Source organism: Octopus bimaculoides, chromosome 6 (genome assembly GCF_046866305.1).
Source record: "Octopus bimaculoides isolate indiv1 chromosome 6, ASM4686630v1, whole genome shotgun sequence".
In the NCBI taxonomy this organism is placed as follows: domain Eukaryota; kingdom Metazoa; phylum Mollusca; class Cephalopoda; order Octopoda; family Octopodidae; genus Octopus; species Octopus bimaculoides.
The window spans coordinates 117,631,191-117,655,411 of NC_142933.1; the positions used below are offsets into that span (position 1 = coordinate 117,631,191).

Below are 24,221 nucleotides of genomic sequence, written 5' to 3' on the forward strand. Positions count from 1 at the left end.
TAAAACGATATCTTTGATTGCTGTTATTTAATTGTTCATTTGCTTCTTTTCTGATGCTGTTACAGTTTTCAATTCTTTTAATCTTGTTCTGGCGATCTCTCGGTACGTAAAGAAGGAATTTTGTTTACAGTCATGTACTCACGACTCTATCAGCGTCACTACTCATTTCCTGATGCCTAGGTTTCGCTAGTTTTTTGCCCACCCACCCATGGGTTAACTAATATTTTATCTTTGGTCAAGGAAGTAAGATAAATGCAGCCTAATGAAGTAGCAAGGTTTTGAGTTATCTCCCTTTCTAGCTCTACTAAAAAAAATTAAGTTGGCCAAATTCTAATACATTTCTTTTTCGTAACGCATTCAACCTACTACAGTCATTTGTGATGTTAGAAACATTGGGAATAATTAAAAGCATCCTTTTACATCCTTTAATTATGCTATTCTCAGTATTTGTGAGTTTCCTGACAGGTACATTTCAATCAGACCCAGTGTGACATTCTCACAATCTCATTACAAAGGTACAAATTCTTGTTTGCAGCTAATCTCACTCAGAGTATGCCCCAGACTTACTCTGAATGGAACGTTTTGGATGAGGAGAGATCGAAATCCTTTTACATGTAGCAAATATAACAAGGAGGCATATTTTGTATTGAGACAGTTGATTGATTCCTACCAAAGAAATAGCGAACACAAACACAATTCAATTTTTTAATTCTTCTTCACTGCAAAAAAAATTCTTTTGAGGAAAAAAAACCAAGGCTAGATTCAGTAAGACATGATGGTATGTGATCATCCACACTTGAATCTATAACTGCAACCAAGAATCTTGAGAAAGGGGTACTATTAAGTACCCTGCATAATAATAAATGTGTGGAATACAAAAAATCTTGAAGAATATTGTCCCAGAAAGCCTCTGGTGCAATTTTTTTGAAACAGTGAAAATTGCGGTTTTCCAAAGTATACTACTATATCTCTTGCAGTAAGGATTGCCAAAACAATATGGAAGTGTTGACTTGTACTTGCATCTGTACTTTCACATAATTTTGAGTCCTTGAAATATAAATGTCTTCATGGAATGATTAAATCTAGAAACTGTAAGACAACTGAAACATTCACAGATTTCAAATAGTCTTCTTAGACTGTCGTTTCATTTACATTTAGGAGGCTTTGTAAAAATTCTCTTATCAGTTTTAGCCAGGGGTTGTGGCAATGCTGGGATGTTAAGGTTTTTTTTTTTTTATATTTTAGACTCATTTCCCAGTCTTGTCTCTGGAATTGGTTCTGATGAAGTAATGAGTTAATCAGGGCTGTTCTTCTTTGCATTTCTTGCTGTGATGTGGATTTATCAGCTCTATCACATCGGAATTTGCCTAATTTGTCTTTGAACACATCCATATCTACACGAGGTCTTTTGGCACAGTATTGAAAAGTTGCGAGTCTATGAAGCCTAAGCTGTTACAGTAATTGGATCTCACTCTTCACAGAAAGGACAGGACAAGAAATTGGTATAGCTTTCAATCTCAAAGTTGGGCACCGAACTTTCCAGGATCTTTCATACATATATCACTGCATATCTTTGGTATCTTCTCTCCAGGGAGTAGAGCCTCAATTCTTTAAAACTCTCTCCCAGTACATCTAGGAACAACTAAATTACTAAATCAATACAAATTATCTAATAGGCCCTTTATTAACTCCAAAAGTAACTCAACTTAGTAGAATTTGAACTCAGGATAAAATAGCCATAAATATTTTGTCCAGAGCTTGAACAAAGAAAAAATTCTCACAGAGCATCACTGGATACATTGTTTTTATCTCCATTTGATGCTGTAATTGACTATACTTAATATACACTGTGTCAGATTTGCAGTTTCAGGTGTGTGTGTGTGTGCATAGGGGTTTTACATTTTATATCAAATGTATTAGCTGTTGATCATTTATAAGCTCTGTGAGTATGCCTTTTAGCACTGGAGGTAGTGAGACCGCATAGTGCCTCAGTTATTGTTGACTCCTCTTTTACAAAGACGGTGTTTTAGAAGAATCCTTGGAACGTTAGATGAGGAATGAGGTTGCTTAAGATTATTTCTTATCATCTTTGAGATACCAACAAGTGAGGATAATGGCTGACATGTAGGAGCTGTCTTGCTATATGTTTCCATAGATCCATGTAGAAAAAGAGTGGAATATTAGCAAGGATATGACATAGCTTCAAAGACTTGTTTGAGAGAAAAGGCTGGGATTTGTTGGGTTGAAGTGAATGAAGTAGCCATTCTTTAGCCCCACAATCATCCTTAAGAAAAACAGACCTATAATCGAAGGTATTCTAGCCATGATCATCCAGTCATTTTAGGAATTTTTTCTTTTACGGTTAGGCAGTGTTCTGACCCTTTAAAATGGGGCTCGGGGGAAGCTATATCCAAACTAGAGACTTGTACTGGGAGAAAAACTGGGCATCAAAGGAATCAGATATAGTGTGCCAGAAAGATGACAGCAATGGTATGGACATGTGATGTTTATGGATGATGCCAGTTGTAAAAGGAAGTGGCACTCAATGGAGTTTGCAGAAGCGGGAGCTCTAGGAAGACATGTGATGAAGTGGTGAAGCCTGATTTCAGGATCCTAAACCTCATAGAAATGATATAGTTCCATAAAAAGTCAAAAACCCTAGTCTTTCCCCATTAAAAAAGTAAAATTATAAGTAGTTGAGACATCGACAAAAGTGATAAAATATATTTTGATTTATCGTTAATTCTCATAAAATCGAATTAAAACATGATTTTATACAAATGTATGGTAACTCTTATACGTATGTAAGAGTTAATGTAACATTAGAGTTACAAGTTAACTTTCCATTACTTGAGATGGATAAAAAGTATCTTCTTCCGTATCCCCGATATATTTATCCTCTTCAGCACAGCTATTGTTGTTGTAATTATCGAGAAATTTTAGATTTAGAAGTTTAGGCTTAGGTCTCTGAAGAATATAGCACCAGGACATAAGACTATTGTTGTTGGAAATAACTGATATCTTTTCACGTTTGTAGACATCTGGATGCAGTTCAAACTCATCAAGTTGCTTGAGCATTTTCTTATCTACTTCGTAGACTTCACCAGAAATAAACTGCAAAGAATACAAAAGTTGTTGTTACACCACCAAGGAAAAGCAATTCTTGAAGCATTTATGGTGATATTTATTCGTTAATCTCATCGCAATCCAAAGGCTTAACTACAATCACTCTATAGGGTTTTTGACCATAAAAAGTCAAAAACCCTAGATTTTCCCCTTAGACCAAGCCATTAAAAAGTAAAATTATAAGTAGTTGAGACATCAGTAAAAGTGGTAAAATATATTTGATTTATCTTTAATTCTCATAAAATCGAATTAAAACATGATTTTATACAAATGTATGGTAACTCTTATACATACATAAGAGTTAACATAACATTAGAGTTGAAAGTTAACTTTCCATCACTTGTGGAAGAAAAGGAGTATCATCTTTAGTACGCCTGATATATTTATCCTTTTCAGCACTGTTGTTGTTGTTGTAATTATCAAGAAATTCTAGGTCAAGAAGTTTAGGCTTAGGCTTCTGAAGGATATAGCACCAGGACATAAAACTATTGCCGTTGGAAATAACTGATATCTTTTCACGTTTGTAAACATCTGGATGCTGTTCAAGTTCATCGAGTCGTGTGAGCATCTTCCCATCTACATCATAGACTTCACCAGAAATAAACTGCAAAACATATAAAAGTTGTTGTAATACCACTAAGGAAAAGCAATCCTTGAAGCATTTATGGTGATATACGTTACTTAATTTTATCCCAAATTTAAGGCATTTATATATATTGTGCTTAACTACAATCACAATCCTAACTACATTGCAATCCTAAGGCTTAACTACAATCACTCCGGTAAATTTTCCAGAAGTTCTAGGATACAGCAATTTTTAGACAAACACACACAGAACAGGATTCAGTAAGTTTCCACTGAACAAATACCACTCATAAAACATATGTTGACTAACACAGTGCAATTTGGAGAGTGGAAACTTTGCTGAAGCCAATCATGTGTATGTGTATATACATTTGTGTCTGAAAACTACTGTATATCAGTGTTCAGGAAATATATTGATGGACACTTCAATTTTCATTGTATCAATATGCATCATCATCATCATCATCATCATCATCGTTTAACGTCCGCTTTCCATGCTAGCATGGGTTGGACGATTTGACTGAGGACTGGTGAAACCGGATGGCAACACCAGGCTCCAGTCTGATTTGGCAGAGTTTCTACAGCTGGATGCCCTTCCTAACGCCAACCACTCAGAGAGTGTAGTGGGTGCTTTTACGTGTCACCCGCACGAAAACGGCCACGCTCGAAATGGTGTCTTTTATGTGCCACCCGCACAAGCCAGTCCAGGGGCACTGGCAACGATCTCGCTCGAAAATCCTACAGGAGCCAGTCAGGCGGTACTGGCAACGGCCACGCTCAAAATGGTGCATCTCATGTGCCACCCGCACAAGAACCAGTCCAGGGGCACTGGCAACGATCTTACTTGGCTTGCCGGGTCTTCTCACGCACAGCACATTTCCAAAGGTCTCGGTCCGTAGTCATCGCCTCGGTGAGGCCCAATGTACGAAGGTCTTACCTCACCACCTCAGCCCAGGTCTTCCTGGGCCTACCTCTTCCACGGGTTCCCTCAACTGTTAGGGTGTGGCACTTTTTCACGCAGCTATCCTCCTCCATTCTCACCACATGTCCATACCAGCGCAATCGTCTCTCTTGCACGCCACAACTGACGCTTCTAATGTTCAGCTTTTCTCTCAAGATACTTACACTCTGACGGGTATTCACATTGACATTACACATCCAACGGAGCATACTGGCTTCATTCCTTGCGAGCTTACGTATGTCCTCAGCAGTTACAGCCCATGTTTCACTGCCATGTAGCATGGTTGTTCGTACGCATGCGTCATACAGTCTGCCTTTTACTCTGAGTGAGAGTCCCTTTGTCGCCAGCAGGGGTAAGAGCTCTCTAAACTTTGCCCAGGCTATTCTTATTCTAGCAGCTACACTTTCAGCGCACCCACCCCCACTACTAACTTGGTCGCCCAGATAGCGGAAGCTATCGACTACCTCTAGTTTTTCACCCTGGAATGAGATAGAAGTTGTTTCCTGTTTGTTTGCAGTCTTTATTGCACCTGAACATCTGCCACAAACAAAAACTAACTTGCTAGTTAACCTGCCTTTGATGTTGCTGCACCTCTTATGTGCCCATAGCTTGCACCGGGTACATCTTATAGAGTTACTACCTACTCCTTTTCTACATACTGAGCAGGGCCATCTACCTGAAGGGGTTTGTGTTTTATCTACCTTCCTACTTATTAGGATTTTGGTTTTAGCTAGGTTGACTCTAAGGCCCTTCAATTCTAGACCTTGCTTCCACACCTGAAACTTCTCCTCTAGTTCTGATAGTGACTCCGCAATTAGGGAAAGGTCATCAGCATAGAGGAGCTCCCAGGGGCAACCTGTCTTGAACTCCTCTGTGATTGCCTGGAGGACTATGGTAAATAATAAACAAAACACAAAATCACAGCATAAGCACTTTTGGCATGACTCCTGTCACAAACATTCTGTGAATTATGCAAATACTATTTTTATTCTTTCACAATGTTGCCTTGTTTCCCAAACTACAATCCTAGATTCCAAAATTCTTTATTATTTGGATGATTACAGAAACAGCTGTTTCCAGCATGGGTGCAAAGCATGAAATTTCGGGAAGCGGGTTAATCGATCACATCAACCTCAGTACTTGACTGGTACTTTAATTTTATTGATCTCCTGCAAGGATGAAAGGCAAAGCTCACCTCAACAGTATTTGAACTCAAATCATAAGAAGTGTTGACTGAATACTGCAAAACATTTTATTCAACACACTTTCAACTCTGCAAGTCTTTGCTTGCTTAGAGAAATAAACTTTTCTACAACAGGCACAGTGGTTAGGGCAGCGGACTCGCGGTCAGAGGATCGCGGTTTCGATTCCCAGACTGGGCTCCACGAGGCTCCGGCAGGGGAAGGTGGCGACTCCTGTTGTACTCTTTCGCTCCAACTTTCTCTCACTCTTTCTTCCTGTTTCTTGAGTAACGCTGCGATGGACTGGCATCCCGTCCAGCTGGGGGAACACATATGCCATAGAAACCGGGAAACCGGGCCCATGAACCTGGCCAGGCTTTAAAAGGGCGCATAAATCACGAAAAATATAATAATAAATAAATAACATTAAAAAAATTAATAAATAACAACAGGCACAAGGTGTCGAATTTTGTGGGGAGAGGAGAGCTGATTACATTGACCCCAGTGTTCAATTGGTACTTAATCTATTGACTTGGAAAAGATGAATGGCAAAGTCAACTTCAGCAAACATTTTTCCGTTGTAGATGTCGGAGATTACGAATATGCAAAAAATAAAAAAACTTTTATCCCCACCCCCAATTTAAATTTTTGATTTTGTTTATTTCAAAGAGATCGTAACGAATTGATGAACAGATACAAATCGATATTAAATACAGACAAAAACATTAAAGAGAAAAGAATTTGCGTTTTACTTGTGTTTGCCTTAAATAATCGTAAATAATAAGTTAATGTAAATTAAATATACACCGTTTTATGAGAAACAAACATTAATGTTTAATAATTAATGTTATTAAGTTTAATAAGGTGCCCAAATTTCACCCCTCTCCCAATTTTAAATTTTGACCTTTTTCATCCATTCATCTATTTGGCTGTCTCTCTATTTATCCCTGTCCGTTGATTCATAAAATATATTTATCAACTAAATGTGTCAGTCCTATAGAAGACGGTACTACTGTTGTTTTTAGCCCCAGGAAGACATTCATATCTATCTATCTCTTTATACACATATCTATATGCTTATTGAATTTAAAATCTTGAAAACTTAATTTATGCATATTCGTAATCTCCAACATCTAAAACGTGGGAATCCGAAACATTTTGGCTACCTTTCGTTTTGACACACTGAATTTTGTAGTTTCCGGGACCCTTGTATTGGGCTGGTACCACGCAATTTCCCTATACACTGTGAGTCCTTAAAAATCTACAAACTTTTTAGAGGTGGAAGTATAGAATATCACCCGTTTTCGGCCCCACCCTAACCGCTTCGCCAAGAAAATTAAAATTATGTCCAGATTGTTTTGTGTTTCGAGATTCACTGTTCCAAAGCAAAAATTATAAACTTATTTACTCGGTAAGTTATAATCCAAAAAAAGTCACCAATCAATTCTGGTGAACTTCATTACTGTACTTCGATCGATCAATCATTTATAACTATGGTAAATTTACTTCCTGGGGGGGGGGGGGTCAAAATTTACAAGGTGAAGAATAAAATATAAATAAAACAAAATGTTAAATCGGCGATCTTACAAAGTTGTTTAGCGTATTTTTATTTTCTGTAACTGTTAAATGTTTTTTTTTTGTTTTGTTTTTCTTTTCCTTTTCTCATACTGGAAATAAGGAGTAAATGGCAAACCGAGGAGTTAAATGACAAGGAAAAGTTGGAAGATTACTGCATTAGATTATTTAGTCCTTGTTACGGCTGGAGCGTCTTTGATCACATATCGAGATAGACCTAGGGCTAATTGAAATTACATTAATTTAATCTTGAATGGATCGTTAAAAAATACAATTAAATAAATTTGGCGTATTTACACTTACGTTTCCTTTCCCTTCAAATGGCAACAGAAAAGGGATGTTATATTGAGAAGCAATGACCAACGGGTACCGAAGGGCAGTAGTTGCATCGCCTATAAATTTAGCCAAACCGTTTGTTACATTTTCTATTAGAAAATGATTGGGTTGACCACGTTTGAGTGTACCATAGACGAAGACACGTTCCAGCTGAACCGTCATGATAAGAGGTAAACATAAAACAAAGGAGAGTAAAGAAATTAGAACGATGAGATTGAAACGAGACATTGTGTTGAGGGTGGGGCGGAAGAAAGGCAATGTGACAATTTATTTAAATGGATTAGAAATGGCATTTCGTCGTTTTAAGTATCAAATGGATCAGCTGGTTGTTTGTAAATTTTCGTTAAAGTTCTTTTGACTTTTGTTTTCATGACGTGTGGAAGGCAACATTTGCTTTGAAGTGAGAGGGGAAAGTGAAAGATGTACGTGTGTATGAAAGATAGTGTGTGTGTGCGCGCGCGTTGTTTTCAGCACACAAACACACACGTACACCCATTATCTTTCATATACATGTACATACATAAATACATATGTTGCACCTTTTTTGTATGTATATATATATGTGAGAGAGAGTGAGTGAAGGTGTGTGTTCTCGTGTATGTATTTTTTACTCAATTGTGTGTATGTATTCCTTATTCTTTTATATGTTTCAGCTCTTAGACTGTGGCCATGCTGGGGCACTGCCAGTGTAATCACCTTTTAAATGGCCAATCATATGTGATTGGTTTTTGGCGAAGGAGCGAATTCAACACTGCTGCCCTTTTTTGAGTTTCTAGCCCTTGATATTGGTTTGTCTGGGATTTTGGATAGCAAGGGGTCAAGTTGTTTCTTGAAAACATCTACCCCCCTCCCCAACTCCATGGAGAGCACTAAGATGTTTTGGCAAGGCGTGAAATAGGTGTGGACCCTTGAATCCCAAGCTATTACAGTACATGGTCCTCACCCTAGATGGGACTGCTTGGACCTTTGAAATAGTGCAGTGGCGTCCATTTGGGGGTTTGGTATAACTCTCAGCTCCTTTAGTATCTTCCACACATATATAATTACATACCTCTCCCATCTTCACTCCAGGGAGTAGAGTCATAGCTCTTTCAGCCTCTCCCAGTAGCTCAGCTGTTCCATTAATGCAATCTTCCTTGTGTAACTTCACTGAGCTGCCTAAAGTTCTGCTATGAATCCGACACTGTAAGATGACCACAGATGAGAGCAGTAGTCCTGATGGCTGAGGACAAATGTCCTCCATAGGCCTAGCATAGTTTCTGGTTAGTGACATTGCTTGATTACATGTCACTCAGTCTCTCAGGCATTGTGTTTTGTGTTGTTGGGATATTATGAGTCCCTTGATCCACCCCACCCCCCTCCTACTGACTTGGTCACCTAGGTAACAGAAGCTATCAACTACTTCTAGTTTTTCCCCTTGGCATGTGATGGAATCTTGTTTTCTGTACCTCTTCAGTGTTTATTGCCCCTGTGCACCCGCCACACACAAACACTATCTTCTCAGTTAGCCTTCCTTTGATATTACTGCACCTCTTGTGTGTCCATAGCTTACACTGGGTACATCTTATGGAGTTTCAACTTATGCTTTTTTTACAGATCGAGCAGGGCCATCTATCTGAAGGGACTTGTGATTTGTCTGCCTTCCTACTTATCAAGACTTTGGTTTTTGCTAGATTGACTCTAAGGCCCTTTGATTCTAGACCTTGCTTCCACACCAGAAACTTCTTCTCTAGTTCTGGCAGTGACTCAGCTATTAGAGCAAGGTCATCAGCATAGGGAAGTTCCCAGGGGCAGCCTGTCTTGAATTCCTCTGTTATTGCCTGGAGAATTATGATGAATAAAAGGGGACTGAGAACTGATCTTCACTATACTTGTTGCCAACCCTCATCTTACTGACAGCATCCTTGTACATGGTTTGTACAGCTCTCACCAACCACTTTCTCAGAGCTAAAGAGAGCAAAGTTGCTAGAATAAGAATAGTCTGGGCAAAGTTCAGAGAGCTCCTACTTCTGCTGGTAACAAAGGGCCTCTAACTCAGAGTGAAAGGTAGACTTTGATGCATGTGTGCGAACAGCTATGCTACACGGCAATGAAACATGGGCTGTGACTGCTGAGGACATGCGTAGGCTTGAAAGAAATGAAGCTAGTATGCTCCACTGGATGTATAATGTCAGTGTGCATGCACAACAGAGTGTAAGCACCCTGAGAGAAAAGTTGAACATCAGAAGCATCAGATGTGGTGTGCAGGAGAGACAACTGCACTGGTATGGTCATGGGTTGCATATGGATGAGGACAGCTGTGTGAAGAAGTGTCACACCCTAACAGTGGAAGGAACCTGTGAAAGAGGTAGACCCAGGAAGACCTGGAATGAAGTGACAAAGCACAACCCTCAAATGTTGGGCCTCGCAGAGGCAATGACAAGCGACCGAGACCTTTGGAGATATGCTGTGCTTGAGAAGATCCAGCAAGCCAAGTGAGATTGTAGCCATGGCCAATGCTATTAGAAGATCTGTTGAATCAAGTGAAATCGTAGTCATGGCCGATGCCAGTGCTGCCTAGCTGGCACATAAAACGCACCATTTGAGTGTGGTTGATGCCAGTGCCGGTGGCACTTAAAAAGCTCCATTCAAGTGTGGTCAATGCCAGTGCCACCTGACTGGCTCCTGTGCTGGTGGCATGTAAAAAGTACCCACTAACTACACTCTCAGAGTGGTTGGCATTAGGAAGGGCGTCCAACTGTAGAATCTTTGCCAGATCAGATTGGAGCCTGGTGCAGCCTCCGGGCTTGCCAGTCCTCAAACCATCCAACCCATGGAAAGCAGACGTTAAACAATGATGATGATCACTAGTTACAAAATCGTTAAAGTATGTAATTATCTTTTCCCATTTAGTTATTTCACTGTAATTAAGTAGGTCATAATCATTCCCTTATCTTATATGAAAAGGTTAAAATCCATTTCTTATTTGATTTTGTAGATTATACACTTTTTTGTTGCTTCATTTTTACAGGTATATCTCATATTCTTATTTAGTAATTAAAGAAGCAATTTTTTTCTTGAAATTCAGAAATCAAATTAATGTATAATTACAAATGGATTTTCTTTATGACGTTTTGGAATAATTATCCTTGCTCCAAGTCCCATACCTCCGGGTGAAGGAAGAGATAATTTTTTTTTTTTTTTTGTAATACTTCTATATTAAACACAAAATAAATTTGATATTGAAAAAAAAAATGTTTTTCAAAAAATATTTATTTTTTTACCTCTCCCCTCACTTTTATTATTTAGTGTTTTTTTTCTCTATAATTGAGTAGGTCATAATTGTTCCTTTATCTCACATGGAAAGGTTAAAACCAATTTCTTCAGGTGCACAAACTTACTTGATTTTGCAGATTATCCACTTTTTCATTGCTTTATTATTACAATGCACTTTTCAAGGTATTTTTCATGATGCGAACAGACTTTAGCTGTTAGTAAAGTACAAAGCAGAGAGAAAACTTCAGCTATGATACATTGAATTTACACTATATTTCAGATAATTATTTAACTGTAGTGTTTTCAAAGTCAAAAACAAAATAGAAGAAAAAGAGAATGTTAAGATACATTTGCAACTCTTGCTTTCATTATTAAAACAATGGGTATCCTGAATAAATAGCATGCTCTTGTAGCTAGAGTACACAGCGTGAAGCCTCTGAAAAACTAAAACCAGTTGACAACTGCATGTTTCATCTGATTTATTAGGTAAGCAATACGAAAATCAAATACAGAAAAAAGCTAAATGTACTACATGAGCTCTGCAAATATGTAATATTGTGTTATTACTTGAAAAGTAATGACATTGAAACCATTGAACCTACTTTATTGTTGTTAAATATTAGCATACACATGCTTATGTAGGTTTGATGTTTGTTTTGCAGCTACATGATTTGAACTTCAGTCCCTCTGCATGGTACCTTGTCTATATGGTTTTTCTTCTATAACCTTCAGTCAACCAATGCCTTCTGGGTGAATTGGTTTAGGAAATACACACACATTCACATGAGGGTAATCCCAGAGTTTTTAGACTATTTTTAGGTAAGACAGTTATAACTGCTAGGTTATTGTAATTTTATTATATCATTACTATTCATTTAATAAGCTAACCAGTCAACATTTTTTTAATTCCTGATGGCTGTAACAGCACTTTAACCCTTTAGCATTCACATTATTTTGTCAAAAGTAATGCTTATTTATCCATATTGTTTTGAATTAACTGGGCATTATCTCAAAGTTTTTAGATTTTCATCAGCAAAGCCATCATCTGTATCCACTGGGTTCTCTCTTGCTAGATGATCAACAAAGAGTACTTTGTGGAGGTTTTGAGGGATTTCAAGAAGAGATTTTGTTACAGAAGGCCAGAGCATCTGCACCAGTCCACAATTCCATCCTAGCAACCAGCTACTTGACTGGGATGAACATCAAAACTGTTCCTCACCTTCCTTACAGTCCAAACCTTTCTCTTTGTGAGTTTTGGTTGTTCCCCAAGCTGAAGAGAAGATTAAGGACACTGTGACAAGGGTCCTGGGGAGCTATTGTAGGGTTTTCATGAAACGATGGAGCACTACAAGTGCACTGAAGTCAGAGGATCTTACATTGAAGTGGATCAGAGTTTTGTACTTCTTTGAAAGTAATAAATGTCTCCTGAAAACGTTTCAAAAACTCTGGAATGCACCTTGCATATGTGAATGTGGGTTTTGGTCTACACACACACACGCACATACATACATATATATATAAAGCACCTTACGAGTGGGATCGTTAGCAGCGTCGCCTTACTGGCACTTGTGTTGGTGGTACATGAAAAACAGCATTTGAGTGAGGGCGTTGCCAGTACCGCTGGACTGGCTCCTGTGCTGAGCATGACCTTTGCCAGTACTGCCTGACTGGCCCTCGTGCCGGTGACATGTAAAAGCACCCACTACACTCTCAGAGTGGTTGGCATTAGGAAGGGCATCCACCTGTAGAAACTCTGCCAGATCAGATTGGAGCCTGGTGTAGACATCTGACACCGAGCAAGACTTCGAAACCAGGAGCTCACAGCGGAGATTTGTCCCGCTGTGATACCACATGCATTGTCTCCAGAGGTTATTGAACCTTATGTGTATGGGAGAGAAGGCTAACTAAGTACTGCTGTGAAGATGGTTATTGAAAGCAAACTCCTTGTACGAAACACCTGTGAGTAAACGGTTATTGAATTTACTCTGCCTGAGAACTTCATTCTTCGTATTTCCAGTTCCATGAATCAACAGAATAATTATAATGGAAGCAGAAGATACCCCAAAAGTATCATAAAACCTTCCTTCCATTATATCATCATGTGTATATTACTAAAGCTTTATTTTAATACTGGGACTCTTTGCAACTAACGTGTAGAAATGTAGCTGGGTAGGCAGGTGGCTGGTCTGCACTAGTGATGCTTTTATGAGGTCAGCACTTTACGGTTTGCTGTATTAGTTTGTATATCCTTAGAGGTTCACTTCCAACTGAAGGGCTGCTCTGGCCAGTATGCACTCAAGCAATGCCACTGCTAATATCTAATATGAATCAGAGTACTAGGGTGTCCCTCTGAAATCCGAGAGCAGAACTCTCACAACACACATATGCACACCTTAAATGATACCCACAAGAAAATTTGCTTCATGGGAAATATCTCATTGAACAGTACTATACAGACATTGGGTCATTATTTAGAGGTGTCCCTATTTGTTTCAAACACAACAACTTCCACTCTCCAAACGTGGATAATTATGATATGCCTCATAACACTTGTACTATTTCTTCTCTTTCAATTGACTTTTCCCTTTTGAAACTAACTCCCAAGGTTTAATTTGCGTATATAGCAGTTCTAATTTCACTCGATTATCCCAACCCTCTCAATTCTGGATAGCTCTTGGAAACGTTATAACTTTGGTCAAAAAGTAGGAGCAAAAAAAGTCCTTTTCCTCATCTTCTCCCATATGGCTTGGCTTATCAAATACGTACCTAAGACCTAAAAAAAAAGTCTAACTGGATGGTTTGAAAATAAGAATAAATTTAGTGTAACACATATTTTGTATTTTCAATAGATTTTAGAATCTTAATTTGATTTCCTAAAGTTTTTATACGAAAATAAGAATGTTACTATGGATACTGCCGCCATAATTGACAACAGCCGAAAATGGATTTCATTCGATACATTTGCTTATATTTCTCTAATTAGCGCTTTTTTAATCCGCACATAATTCGATGTTGACTTCATTAAAATAGGTAAGCTTAACGATAAATTATATATAGAAATAGTTTGCCTCAGGAAATTATTAAAACCATTAGGTAACCGTGCTTTATATATTTTGGTCGTTGTTTAGCTTTAAGTTAGCTGTGATCGAGCTAAGTAAATGATAACAAAAACTTCCAACCTTGACCATCTCGTCTTTTTGCATATCTAGAACAACATTAGCGAACGTATCGTTCATTGTTTTAAGACGGGATTGAGTAATCAAAGGGAGATTTGGTTGTTAAGTCAATGCAACAGGTGAGCGATCGCGTAGAGGCTGCACCTTACAGCACGTTTAACAGGAATCGTTTTTATATTCCTTCCATCCTTTAATCATTTCAACTTTGGGTTTTTCTTTCTTTCATTGAAAATAAAAATGAATGAAAAATTTATTGATGATAGTTATTAAGTAGATATATGAAATATTTTGTCATCTAATTTGAATGTAGTGAGTGGTAAATAAGACGTTCATTGATTGAAATAATTTTTTCATTATGGAATTAACAATTTTAAAAAATTCAAAGCAGAGTTTTGGGATAACTCTCAAGGAATTTGGTGTGTGTGGGGCATTTCCTTCAGTTTTGTTTAGTAATCCCGTGTTTCATACAACAGGAATTATGTGTTTCTCTCACCCATATACATCCCACTTTTTTCACTCGTATATTTTTCTTTATCATTCATATATTTTAGTTTTCCCTTCGCTCATATATACGTGTTTCTCTTTCTATATGTATCATTATACATACGCAGCTGGCTCTTCCTCGCTTATATATATACACCCATTTCACAGATGTATGCATTTTCCCAGAAGAGACTATTGATCTAATCGATTTTCTGATTATTCGTCTGGTAGTTTATATCTCGTCACGTAGGTAACCAAATGAACAAGTAGGTCAATAGATTTATGGAACCATAGATCAATAGATTTATGGTTCCAGAGATATACCATTCAACCATAGGGGAATTTGTGCTAAAGAAAGTGATGATGAGTGACACCTCTCTCTCTCTCTCTCTCTCTCTCTCTCTCTCTCTCTCCTAGATGAAAAGCAAGAGACATTAGGGAACTGATAGCATACCCCTAGTTTTGTTCATCAGGACTTTCAGAAAAATATTTTTTAACGAAATTTTCTTTAAATACCTTTCAGTTGGTGTAGATTACGATTACATCGGAATTTAATGTGTATATATATAAAATAGTGGGTGTTGACAGTTTTTTTTTTACAAAATTTCAAGTTTCATTTTTATATATTTATGATGTAGATCAGTATGTATGTGTGCGCGCCTATCAAATTATATTTATTGATTTTTTTCCACATCAAATTCTAATATAATTGCAATCTATACCATCTGATAGGTATTTGTAGAAAGTTACATTTAAAAAACATCAATTTTCTGAAAGGTATGAAGAAGCGAACTCGGGGTGGAGGCACACTTGTGTATTTATTCCCTGATACTTGCTCAAACTCTCCTATGAACTAAATGGTGCCAATGTAGTCCAGCACTGGATCATACCCTATCATGCCTTGGCCCTGCTTTGCTGATGTCTACACTTCTCATTCTGACATACAATGTTTCATCTTACAAAGACCCTGCTGCATTCTCACCTCTGTCCAGTTTCTGTATATCTTTAGATTCTGATGGTGACCACAGTAAAAGTAGATATAAACTTGATCTGTGCCTATGTATGTCTGGTTTTATTCTTTATACCCTTGGAGAATGTTTACGCCTATACATGCAGTGGCATGTGAAAAACAACATTCGAGTGTGGTCGTTGCCAGTGCTGCTGGACTGGCTACCATGCAGGTAGCACGTAAAAAAACACCTTTTGAGCATGGTCGTTGCCAGAACCGCCTGACTGGCCCTTGTGCCAGTGGCACATAAAAGCACCCCCTACACTCTTGGAGTGGTTGGCGTTAGGAAGGGCATCCAGCTGTGGAAACTACCAGATTAGACCGAGCCTGGTGCAGCCTCTGGCTCACTAACCCTCAGTCATACTGTCCAACCCATGCCAGCATGGAAAACGGACGTTAAACGATGATGATGATTCAATTGCATTGATTGAATATCTTCATTTATGCGTTCAGGAATTTGGTTGACTGCTTAAGATTTGCATTTCCATTTTCCTCTACTTTATATTATCTCGCATTGGCTCTTTATGAGCACTTTTTAAATAGCCCATACTTTCTATAACATACTTAATATTATATATATATACATATACATATACACATATATATGACAGGCTTCTTTCAGTTTCCATGTACTAAATCCATTCACAAAGCTTTAGTCAGCTCAGGGCTATAGTAGAAGACACTTGCCCAAAGTGCCACGCAGTAGGACTGAACCTAGAACCATGTGGTTGGGAAGCAAGCATCTTACCGCACACTCATGCCTGCATTTATAGGAGAAAAAAAGAATATTTGTTCTGGATTTTTGTGTTTGAAGTTCAGACCCTGCCAAAGCCTACCTGGGTTGAAGACTCAATCTGTCACCCGGTTTAATGCCACCACCTTGTTGCAGGCTTTTGGACCAGATTTCCAATTTGATGATACCTTCTTTCTCTTCCTCTTCCACCAATTCTTGGAAGCCCTTTGAAAGGTCACGGGCACTGACATCCATCCTGATTAAAAAAATATTAATGGATGACATCTCATTATTTAATTTTTACATAAATTCTTTTCTGTCCCAGAATTGAATAAACTGTGTACACCATCTGTGAGAACAATAAAAGGAAAAGTGGGACGAATGCACCCAGTGAATTTAGGTGGAGGTTGTATGGAATTGACTATCAGCAAAGAATAGAGGCCATTGTAAATAGAACAGCCTAACTGGGCCAGCTGGTGTTGTTTAGTTCTTAGTTAAACCTGATCAAAATGATCTATGTTGAAAGGCATTCCTGCTGTGTGTGTGTGTGTGTGTGTGTGTGTTTTGCTGAAGTATCAGGTCATTAAGAATGACATGTCAGATTTTCTGATGCACCAAGTTTGACAGTCGTTAGCTCTAATGTTTTATCCTGACAATTCTTTGTTTTACAACATTGAAGAGTTACATCATCACTTTCTGAAATGCAATTCACGGTGTCTGATTATATTGTGAGTTTTCTCTTGTAAATCAATTTTTTGTGAACCCATGGATAGATCAAAAATTCGTGTTGTTTTTGAATATGAGTTTCATCATGGAAATGCTGAAGGGTTAAAATTAGAAGTTTGTATCAGAACCAAGGCCAGTTTCAGAAGGGTTGGTATCAAAAGGGTTGTATAACATTCAGCTTTCATGAATGTCGGGTTTCTATAAGAAGTTAAAAGATTAATAGACCCCCCCCCCACACACACACACACATATGTAAAATGTGTGATAGTTTGAGCTGTGTATTTGTTAATGAGTTAAAGGGTTTACATAAGGTTATTGTTCTATAGGCTCAACTTCTTCCGATGACTACACTTGTTTTGGAGGACTGCAAAGGCCATGGGCACAGTCTCTTTTTCCAGAGCAAACCAAAGAAAAAGTACAAACAACCTTTGTGTTAAAAATAATCAACTTTTCCTGTGTTAAAGTTCTTGAGGGTGATAAGCAAGAGGAGGTCTCTAATAGACCCAGCTCTTAGAAATCTTAACTTACTATAATTTTCTTTTATTCTTTGTCAACATTGCTACCCGACGTTTTTTTATAAAATCGTTTCTGTTCAGTTCTTTCAGGTTGTGGTCAAATGGCTGAAGTACATGTTATTGGACAAATCAGTGGAGCACATGGATTTCCTAGCAGTAGGTTGTTCTGTAAGTTTGGAATACAATCTGGTAAGGTACCCTTTCATTCAATAGTTTCAATTTAAATCCATGAATATTTATATATATATATAGAAATACATGCATGAGTACGTTTGTGTGTGTGTATATATATGTATGTATAAACATTACATATATATATATATATATATATTGTTGGCACTCCGCCGCTTACGGCGACGAGGGTTCCAGTTGATCCGATCAACGGAACAGCCTGCTCGTGATATTAACGTGCAAGTGGCTGAGCACTCCACAGACACGTGTACCCTTAACGTAGTTCTCGGGGATATTCAGCGTGACACAGTGTGACAAGGCTGGCCCTTTGAATTACAGGCACAACAGAAACAGGGAGTAAGAGTGAGAGAAAGTTGTGGTGAAAGAGTACAGCAGGGTTGGCCACCATCCCCTGCCGGAGCCTCGTGGAACTTTAGGTGTCTTCACTCAATAAACACTCACAACGCCCGGTCTGGGAATCGAAACCACGATCCTATGACTGCGAGTCCGCTGCCCTAACCACTGGGCCTCCACTATATATATACATATATATATATATATATATATATATCATCATCATCATCACCATCATCGTTTAACGTCCGCTTTCCATGCTAGCATGGGTTGGACAATTTGACTGAGGACTTTAATTTTATTTTAGGGGGTTGTCTCCCCTGCCTTTCTAATTGAGAATTAACACCTGTGCTAATAGCTTTTTTTTTTGTCTCTTCAGTACAGGGTTAATGTTAATTAATTCTTTTTCCCTTTTGCTCTCTATGTAATGTATATTAGCATCATTCTAATGATTTAATAATAATTTGTCTTTTATTTACTGCAGGCAATGCTTGGAAAGTGTTATCTGGATTAACTGAAGGCCAAACGCAAGTGGATAATTGCCAAAATGAAGAAGCTGCCTATTGGTCCTATCCACTTGACATCCACTTTACCACAAAAGGTTTACAAGGTAACAACCTGTTATTATTGATAACTTTATTGGATTTAATTTTTTTTAAATTATATACAAATGGCAACAAATATATATGCTGTAATTAGCATCCCATAGAATTATCTGAGTTTAGTCCTAATTTAATATTCTTTAATTGTATTTAATTAGTAACAAATGAGTGCGTTTTATAGGCATGGCATTGCTGTGTGGTAAGAAGTTTGCTTCCCAAATACGTGGTCTCAGGTTCAGTTCCACTGCATGGTACCTTAGGCATGAGTCTTCAACTATAACCCTGGGTCAGCCAAAGCCTTGTGAGTGAATTTGGTTAATGGAAACTGAAAGAAACCTGTTTTGTGTGTTTGTGCATGTATATGTGTGTGGGTGTATGTAAATGTATATGTATGTGGCTGATGCCAATGCCTCCTGACTGGTTCCTGTGCAGGTGGCACATAAAAAGCACTATCCGAATGTGAACGATGCCAGGGCCGCCTGACTGGCTCTTGTACCGGTGGCACGTAAAAAGCACCCATTACACTCTTGGAGTGGTTGGCGTTAGGAAGGGCATCCAGATCATATTGGAGCCTAGTGCAGCTGCTGGCTTTCCAGATCTCAGTCAAACTGTCCATCGCATGCCAGCATGGAAAATGGACGTTAAACGATGATGATGATGATGATGTGTGTGTGTTAGTGTCTCCTTGCTTTGATATTGTGTGATAGTTTTTCATGAGTGACAGTCATACAACCAGTGCCCTTCGTCTCTAATCTTCTGACACAGACTAGCACAATAGCCAAAACAAGTAAAAGACAAAAAATATTTGAAGTGGAAAAAAATTATTCCTACTGATCATAAAGACAGCTTACAGATCTACTTATTGAAGTAATCATCTAATTGCATTGTATACAGATATTCAGATTTACAAACTGTTGCAATCTTTAACTTAATTTCTCATGGCACCAGCAGACAAAATGGAAAAGACGTTGACCAGGAGGATAGCAAGGAAGATGTGCTGTCTGTCTTCTGAGACATGCCTGGCCATGGGGAAATATTATCTGACAAGGAAACAGGTGAGGTTGGCTACAGGAAAGGCATCCAGCTCTAGAAAATCCATCTCAACAAGTTCCGTCTAACCCATGCAAGCATGGAAAAGTGCACATTAAAGCAATGATGGTGGTGGTGGTGGAAGTAGTGATAATGGCGGTGCAGCGGTGGTGGTGGCAGTGGCAGCAGCAGTGATGATGATGATGATGATCATGATGATGTAGTATCTAATAATTTACAGAATTATCTGAGTTTAGTCAGAATTTAGTTTTTAGACTAAATTTAACCAGCGATAAATATGTTGGTGTTGACAACCTGTATAGAATTATTTGTGTGTAATTCAAATGTCTAATTTAAAAGTTAGTATACTGCTAATTAATATGATATTTTTAAATCACATATTGATTTATAAGCTTAATTCTTTTGATACACTCCAAGACCACCTCTGATTTTGTGACATAAAACTGCCAATGTTTATGTGTTTATGTGAAAGTTAAAACCTTCAACTGTAATTTTATGTAAGAACCTTTCCTTAAGTTATGTGCCAGATGCCAAATTGATAATGAAAACATTAACGTGTGTATGCTACCTGTCAAGCTCACCTGTTTGTGATAAATCTAGTTTGATTTATAAGTAGCATAGAGAGATACTAGATAAATTATATTCATTAATCCTTTTGATACAAACCTGTCTGTTCATATTTTTGCTAAAACCTTCCATCATAATTTTATGTGGGTATGTAAAATATCTTGGAGAAGCCAGGTGTTATTATAGGCATAAGTATGACTGTCTGGTTAAGAAGTTTTCTTAGCAACCATGTAGGTTAGGGTTCAATCCCATTGCACAATATCTAGGGTAAATGTCTTCTAGTCTTTTATTGCCTTAGGTTGACCAGTGCCTTGTGAGTAGAATTGGTTGATAGAAACTGCATGGAAATGCATTGTATATGTTTGTATACATATATGTGTGTGTGTGTGTGTAAATATATATATACACATATATATGTGTGTGTATACATAGGCGCAGGAGTGGCTGTGTGGTAAGTAGCTTGAAATGATAATATAATTTCATTATAGTATATTATCTTATATTATATTATAAGATTGTAAATAAAATGTGAAAATCAGACAAAGTCGGAATTCCTTTGAGTAATATACATGTATATATATATATCACCTGGATCACCTGGATTGGCCAGCATTGGCTCCATTCCCCTCATGCTCTTGCCATTCTCCTCCATGTTGTTCCAAACATTTTTTAAAACCATCTTCCCACCTGGTTGGAGGTTTTCTGAGTGTTCTTTTCCACTTGTGTGGGTACCACTTAACAACCCTCATGGGTCCACCAATTGTCTATGAACCTTGCGACATGACCAGCCCATTCTAGCTTTGTGTGGTGTGTTTAGCAAGAATAATGATTTCGAATTTAGGCACAAGGCCAGCAATTTTTTTTAGGGGAGGAGGAAGTCAATTACATCAACCCCAGTACTCAATTGGTACTTATTTCATAGAGTCCAAAAGGGTGAAAGGTAAAGTCAACCTTGGTAACATTTGAACTCAGAATGTCAAACATGAAGAAATATCACTAAGCATTTTATCCAGTGCAGTAACAACTGTGCCAGCTCTCTGCCTTATGTTTTATTTTTCTTTTATACGTTTCAGCCCTAAGGCTGTGGCCTTGCTGGAGCACCGTCAGTGGAAGTACTGCCAGTTTAGCAAGAATATTAATATGAAACTGTTTAAATATAAGAATATTTCTTACTAAATACAACTCTTAACTCTGTGTATTTTTCTCTATTTTTATATGAAGGTTGGCCCAAAATTTATCTGCAAGTTTGGTGCCAGGATAGCTTTGGTCGGAACCAGCACTATGGTTATGGATTCTGTCATGTACCTTCTTCTCCTGGGATGCATATTATTGAGTGCCCAACATGGAGTCCAACAGGAACATTGTGGGAACAAATATCACAGTATTTTATTGGTGGCAGTGCCCAGCTCCGACGTCCTGATCTAGTTTATTGTGCTACAGATCGCTACCGGCTACATACCATTGCTCGTGGAACAGTCACACTTCAACTTGGTGTTATATTACGAGGATTTGAAAAGTTTGGTGTAGAGTACTGAGATATATATATATATATGTGTGTGTGTAGGGAAGATTATCAGTTATCATATGTAAATAACTAATTTTAAAACTCTATTTTAATCTGCATGATATGCTAAAATTGTGTGTAGAGGCTTCAAAAAGATATTTTTTTGTGGCATACTAAGATGGTAAGATATAGGCTACTGGTATTGTAATTTTATATTGAATTCACATTAAGATCTAATTATTTTGCTCTGTTATAACCTATGCCACCTCTTGTTGTCATAATTATATTTAAGTTAATTATCTCAGTTTTTTACAGCTAATTGAGATCACAATATATCATGAAGCTTTTCAAACAAATATAACTCGAAATTTTTTACGTAGCATTAGATAAAGAGGGACAAGTTAACTGCTCAATACTCTCAATTTAAAAATATAACTTTTAAATTTAACATCATTGTCATCATGTACCATATTCTGCCAGAGCCTCAGCAACTACTTTCTTCCACTCTGTGTGACCAATCAGTAGTCAAACCTCTTGCACTACTAGTATTGACTCTGCTCCCTTCTTGATGCTCTTCATCCAGGTTGTCCTCTGTCCCGCTTTCTAACATCATCTGTGCCACTGGTTCATCACTTCTTCAGATCTGTCCAAAATGACAAAGTTTCTTTTGGATAAAGGTTTTCAGATTCATTCATTGTGTCAGGCTTTTCTTGAGTGAAATTTTTAGATCTTCTTCCAACATATGATTCTCTGACGATCTACCTGTATGTTTACATCACAAATGCTGTCAACTTCTTTTCATCAGCTGCTTTTAGGGTCTATGCTTCACTGCCATATAGAGCTAGCTGCTGGCCATTCTTGAGACATACCTTGAGGTTAATATTCATAGATCTATCTTTCCAAATGTTTCAGAAATTGGCAGCACTTGTGCATGGCATTGCTATCTTTTGCTTTATTTCCTTACTGCATTCATTTGTGTCATTTACCTCTGTGCCAAGATATGTGAAAGAAGACACCTGTTTAATTTCCATGTTTCCTATGGAGATATCAGTTTAAATTGCAGATTTATTTATTACTATGACTTCAGTCTCCTTAACGTTTGTCACTAATCCAAATTCAGCTGAGAATTCTGCAACATTTTTCAGTAGAACTTGCCAGTCTTTTTGTGGTGGATAGCAGGGCTGTGTCATCCATACATCTCAGTTTCCTGATAGTTTCCCCACCTATTTTAATGACAATGTTGGGATTGCCATTTTCATGATCATTTCAGTGTACATTTTAAAAAAGTGTGGAGAAAAACGATGCAGCCCTAGCCGACCCCTTTCCCATTTCAGAATGATTCAGTTTGACTTGATGTGGCCTGAAAGCCTGAGGATTGCATAGCATACAGTTCTTCTAGAAGAGCTACTAGGGCAATGCTACAATTTCTGTGTAGCATTGGATAAAACGAGACATGCTAGCAGCTCGAAACCTTAAATTAAACAAAGGAATGTCAGTTTGGTATAAAATCTGTTCTATTTTTCATATTCAGTAAACTCTGTTGAAGTAAATAATTAGAGTTAGCATTAATTAAAGCAACTAACCATTAATGAAAATGTTTATAGATTCTCCTTATTACACATAATTATTTGTAGTATCACTATAAATAACAATAGACAGATATAACAATAAATTTCAAAAGTTAATAACATTAATAAGGTATTTTTACTGATTAAGAGAAGAAATATTTGCATTTTGACGCAAGATGGAGCTTGTATTGTTGCTTTGTAATTTAGAATTACAATAGAACTAAACTGTAATATTGATATCTAGGCTACAACTGGATTTAAACTTTCAGAATCTGTTCTCTTCCTAGAACTATAATGAATGTTATTTTCATTTCATCATTTGTTAAATCCGTCCAAATCATGAAAATTTTTAATCAATTATTTACAGTTTCTAATGTGACTGAAAATTTTTTTATTTATATAATGAAATCAATTTTATATTTTGAACAAAATAACAACTACTTTTCTTAATCAATAAACAGCTGTAGTGTTTATACATATTTGAGTGATTGTCTTTCTTTCTCTCTGTGTTGTTTGGATGTGTATGAAAATATTTATGAAACTTTATCTTCACAGCACAATGTATGTGTTGATTCAACGCCAGAAGCTGCAGTTTTCCATGCAGGAAAAGCCTCTTTAAAGACATTTAGTGTTAAAAATCACACTATACTTCAGGGCTTGGCAGAAAGAAATCACCTCAGAAGTGATTGCTCTTGTGATATCATTTTGCCCAGCTCTGAAGTAAATTGTATCTTTTAATACTAT

At 37.5% G+C, this 24,221-nt stretch overlaps 2 protein-coding genes across 8 annotated transcripts; one reads left to right on the forward strand and one right to left on the reverse strand.

Annotated features, from left to right (window-relative positions):
- Nucleotides 1-691: 691 nt before the first annotated feature.
- Nucleotides 692-8,064, reverse strand: LOC106875291 (putative gamma-glutamylcyclotransferase CG2811). Of its 3 annotated transcripts, XM_014923378.3 has the most exons (3): nucleotides 7,732-8,031; nucleotides 3,421-3,730; nucleotides 2,984-3,114 (listed from the first exon to the last, which is right to left on the reverse strand). In XM_014923378.3, the coding sequence occupies exons 1-2, from the start codon at nucleotides 7,990-7,992 to the stop codon at nucleotides 3,452-3,454; spliced, it is 540 nt and encodes a 179-aa protein (XP_014778864.1). In that variant the 5' UTR covers nucleotides 7,993-8,031; the 3' UTR covers nucleotides 2,984-3,114; nucleotides 3,421-3,451. The 3 variants fall into 3 exon arrangements, with proteins under 3 accessions (XP_014778865.1, XP_014778864.1, XP_014778863.1); XM_014923379.3 differs by lacking the exon at nucleotides 3,421-3,730 and having other exon boundaries at nucleotides 692-3,114; nucleotides 7,732-8,064; XM_014923377.3 differs by lacking the exon at nucleotides 2,984-3,114 and having other exon boundaries at nucleotides 3,326-3,730.
- LOC106875288 (B9 domain-containing protein 2) lies at nucleotides 8,015-23,954 on the forward strand. 5 transcript variants are annotated; one of them, XM_089354498.1, is made up of 4 exons: nucleotides 8,015-8,096; nucleotides 17,743-17,829; nucleotides 18,671-18,796; nucleotides 21,627-23,954. In XM_089354498.1, exons 1-4 carry the CDS (start codon nucleotides 8,051-8,053, stop codon nucleotides 21,938-21,940), a joined length of 573 nt encoding a protein of 190 aa, XP_089210624.1. In that variant the 5' UTR covers nucleotides 8,015-8,050; the 3' UTR covers nucleotides 21,941-23,954. The 5 variants fall into 5 exon arrangements, with proteins under 5 accessions (XP_089210624.1, XP_089210623.1, XP_014778861.1 ...); XM_089354497.1 differs by having other exon boundaries at nucleotides 8,057-8,096; nucleotides 17,743-17,850; XM_014923375.3 differs by lacking the exon at nucleotides 8,015-8,096 and adding an exon at nucleotides 13,923-14,049 and having other exon boundaries at nucleotides 17,743-17,850.
- The last annotated feature ends 267 nt before the right edge of the window (nucleotides 23,955-24,221 follow it).

Bases quoted from the DNA above. Each gene is read 5' to 3' on its own strand.
- LOC106875291 (XM_014923379.3), bottom strand. From the start codon at position 7,992: ATGTCTCGTTTCAATCTCATCGTTCTAATTTCTTTACTCTCCTTTGTT. The intron at 3,115-7,731 runs GTAAGTGTAAAT...TATTCTTTGCAG, and splicing joins CATTTGAAGGGAAAGGAAAC to TTTATTTCTGGTGAAGTCTA.
- LOC106875288 (XM_089354498.1), top strand. From the start codon at position 8,051: ATGGCATTTCGTCGTTTTAAGTATCAAATGGATCAGCTGGTTGTTT. The intron at 8,097-17,742 runs GTAAATTTTCGT...GTTTCTGTTCAG, and splicing joins AATGGATCAGCTGGTTGTTT to TTCTTTCAGGTTGTGGTCAA. The intron at 17,830-18,670 runs GTAAGTTTGGAA...TATTTACTGCAG, and splicing joins TCCTAGCAGTAGGTTGTTCT to GCAATGCTTGGAAAGTGTTA.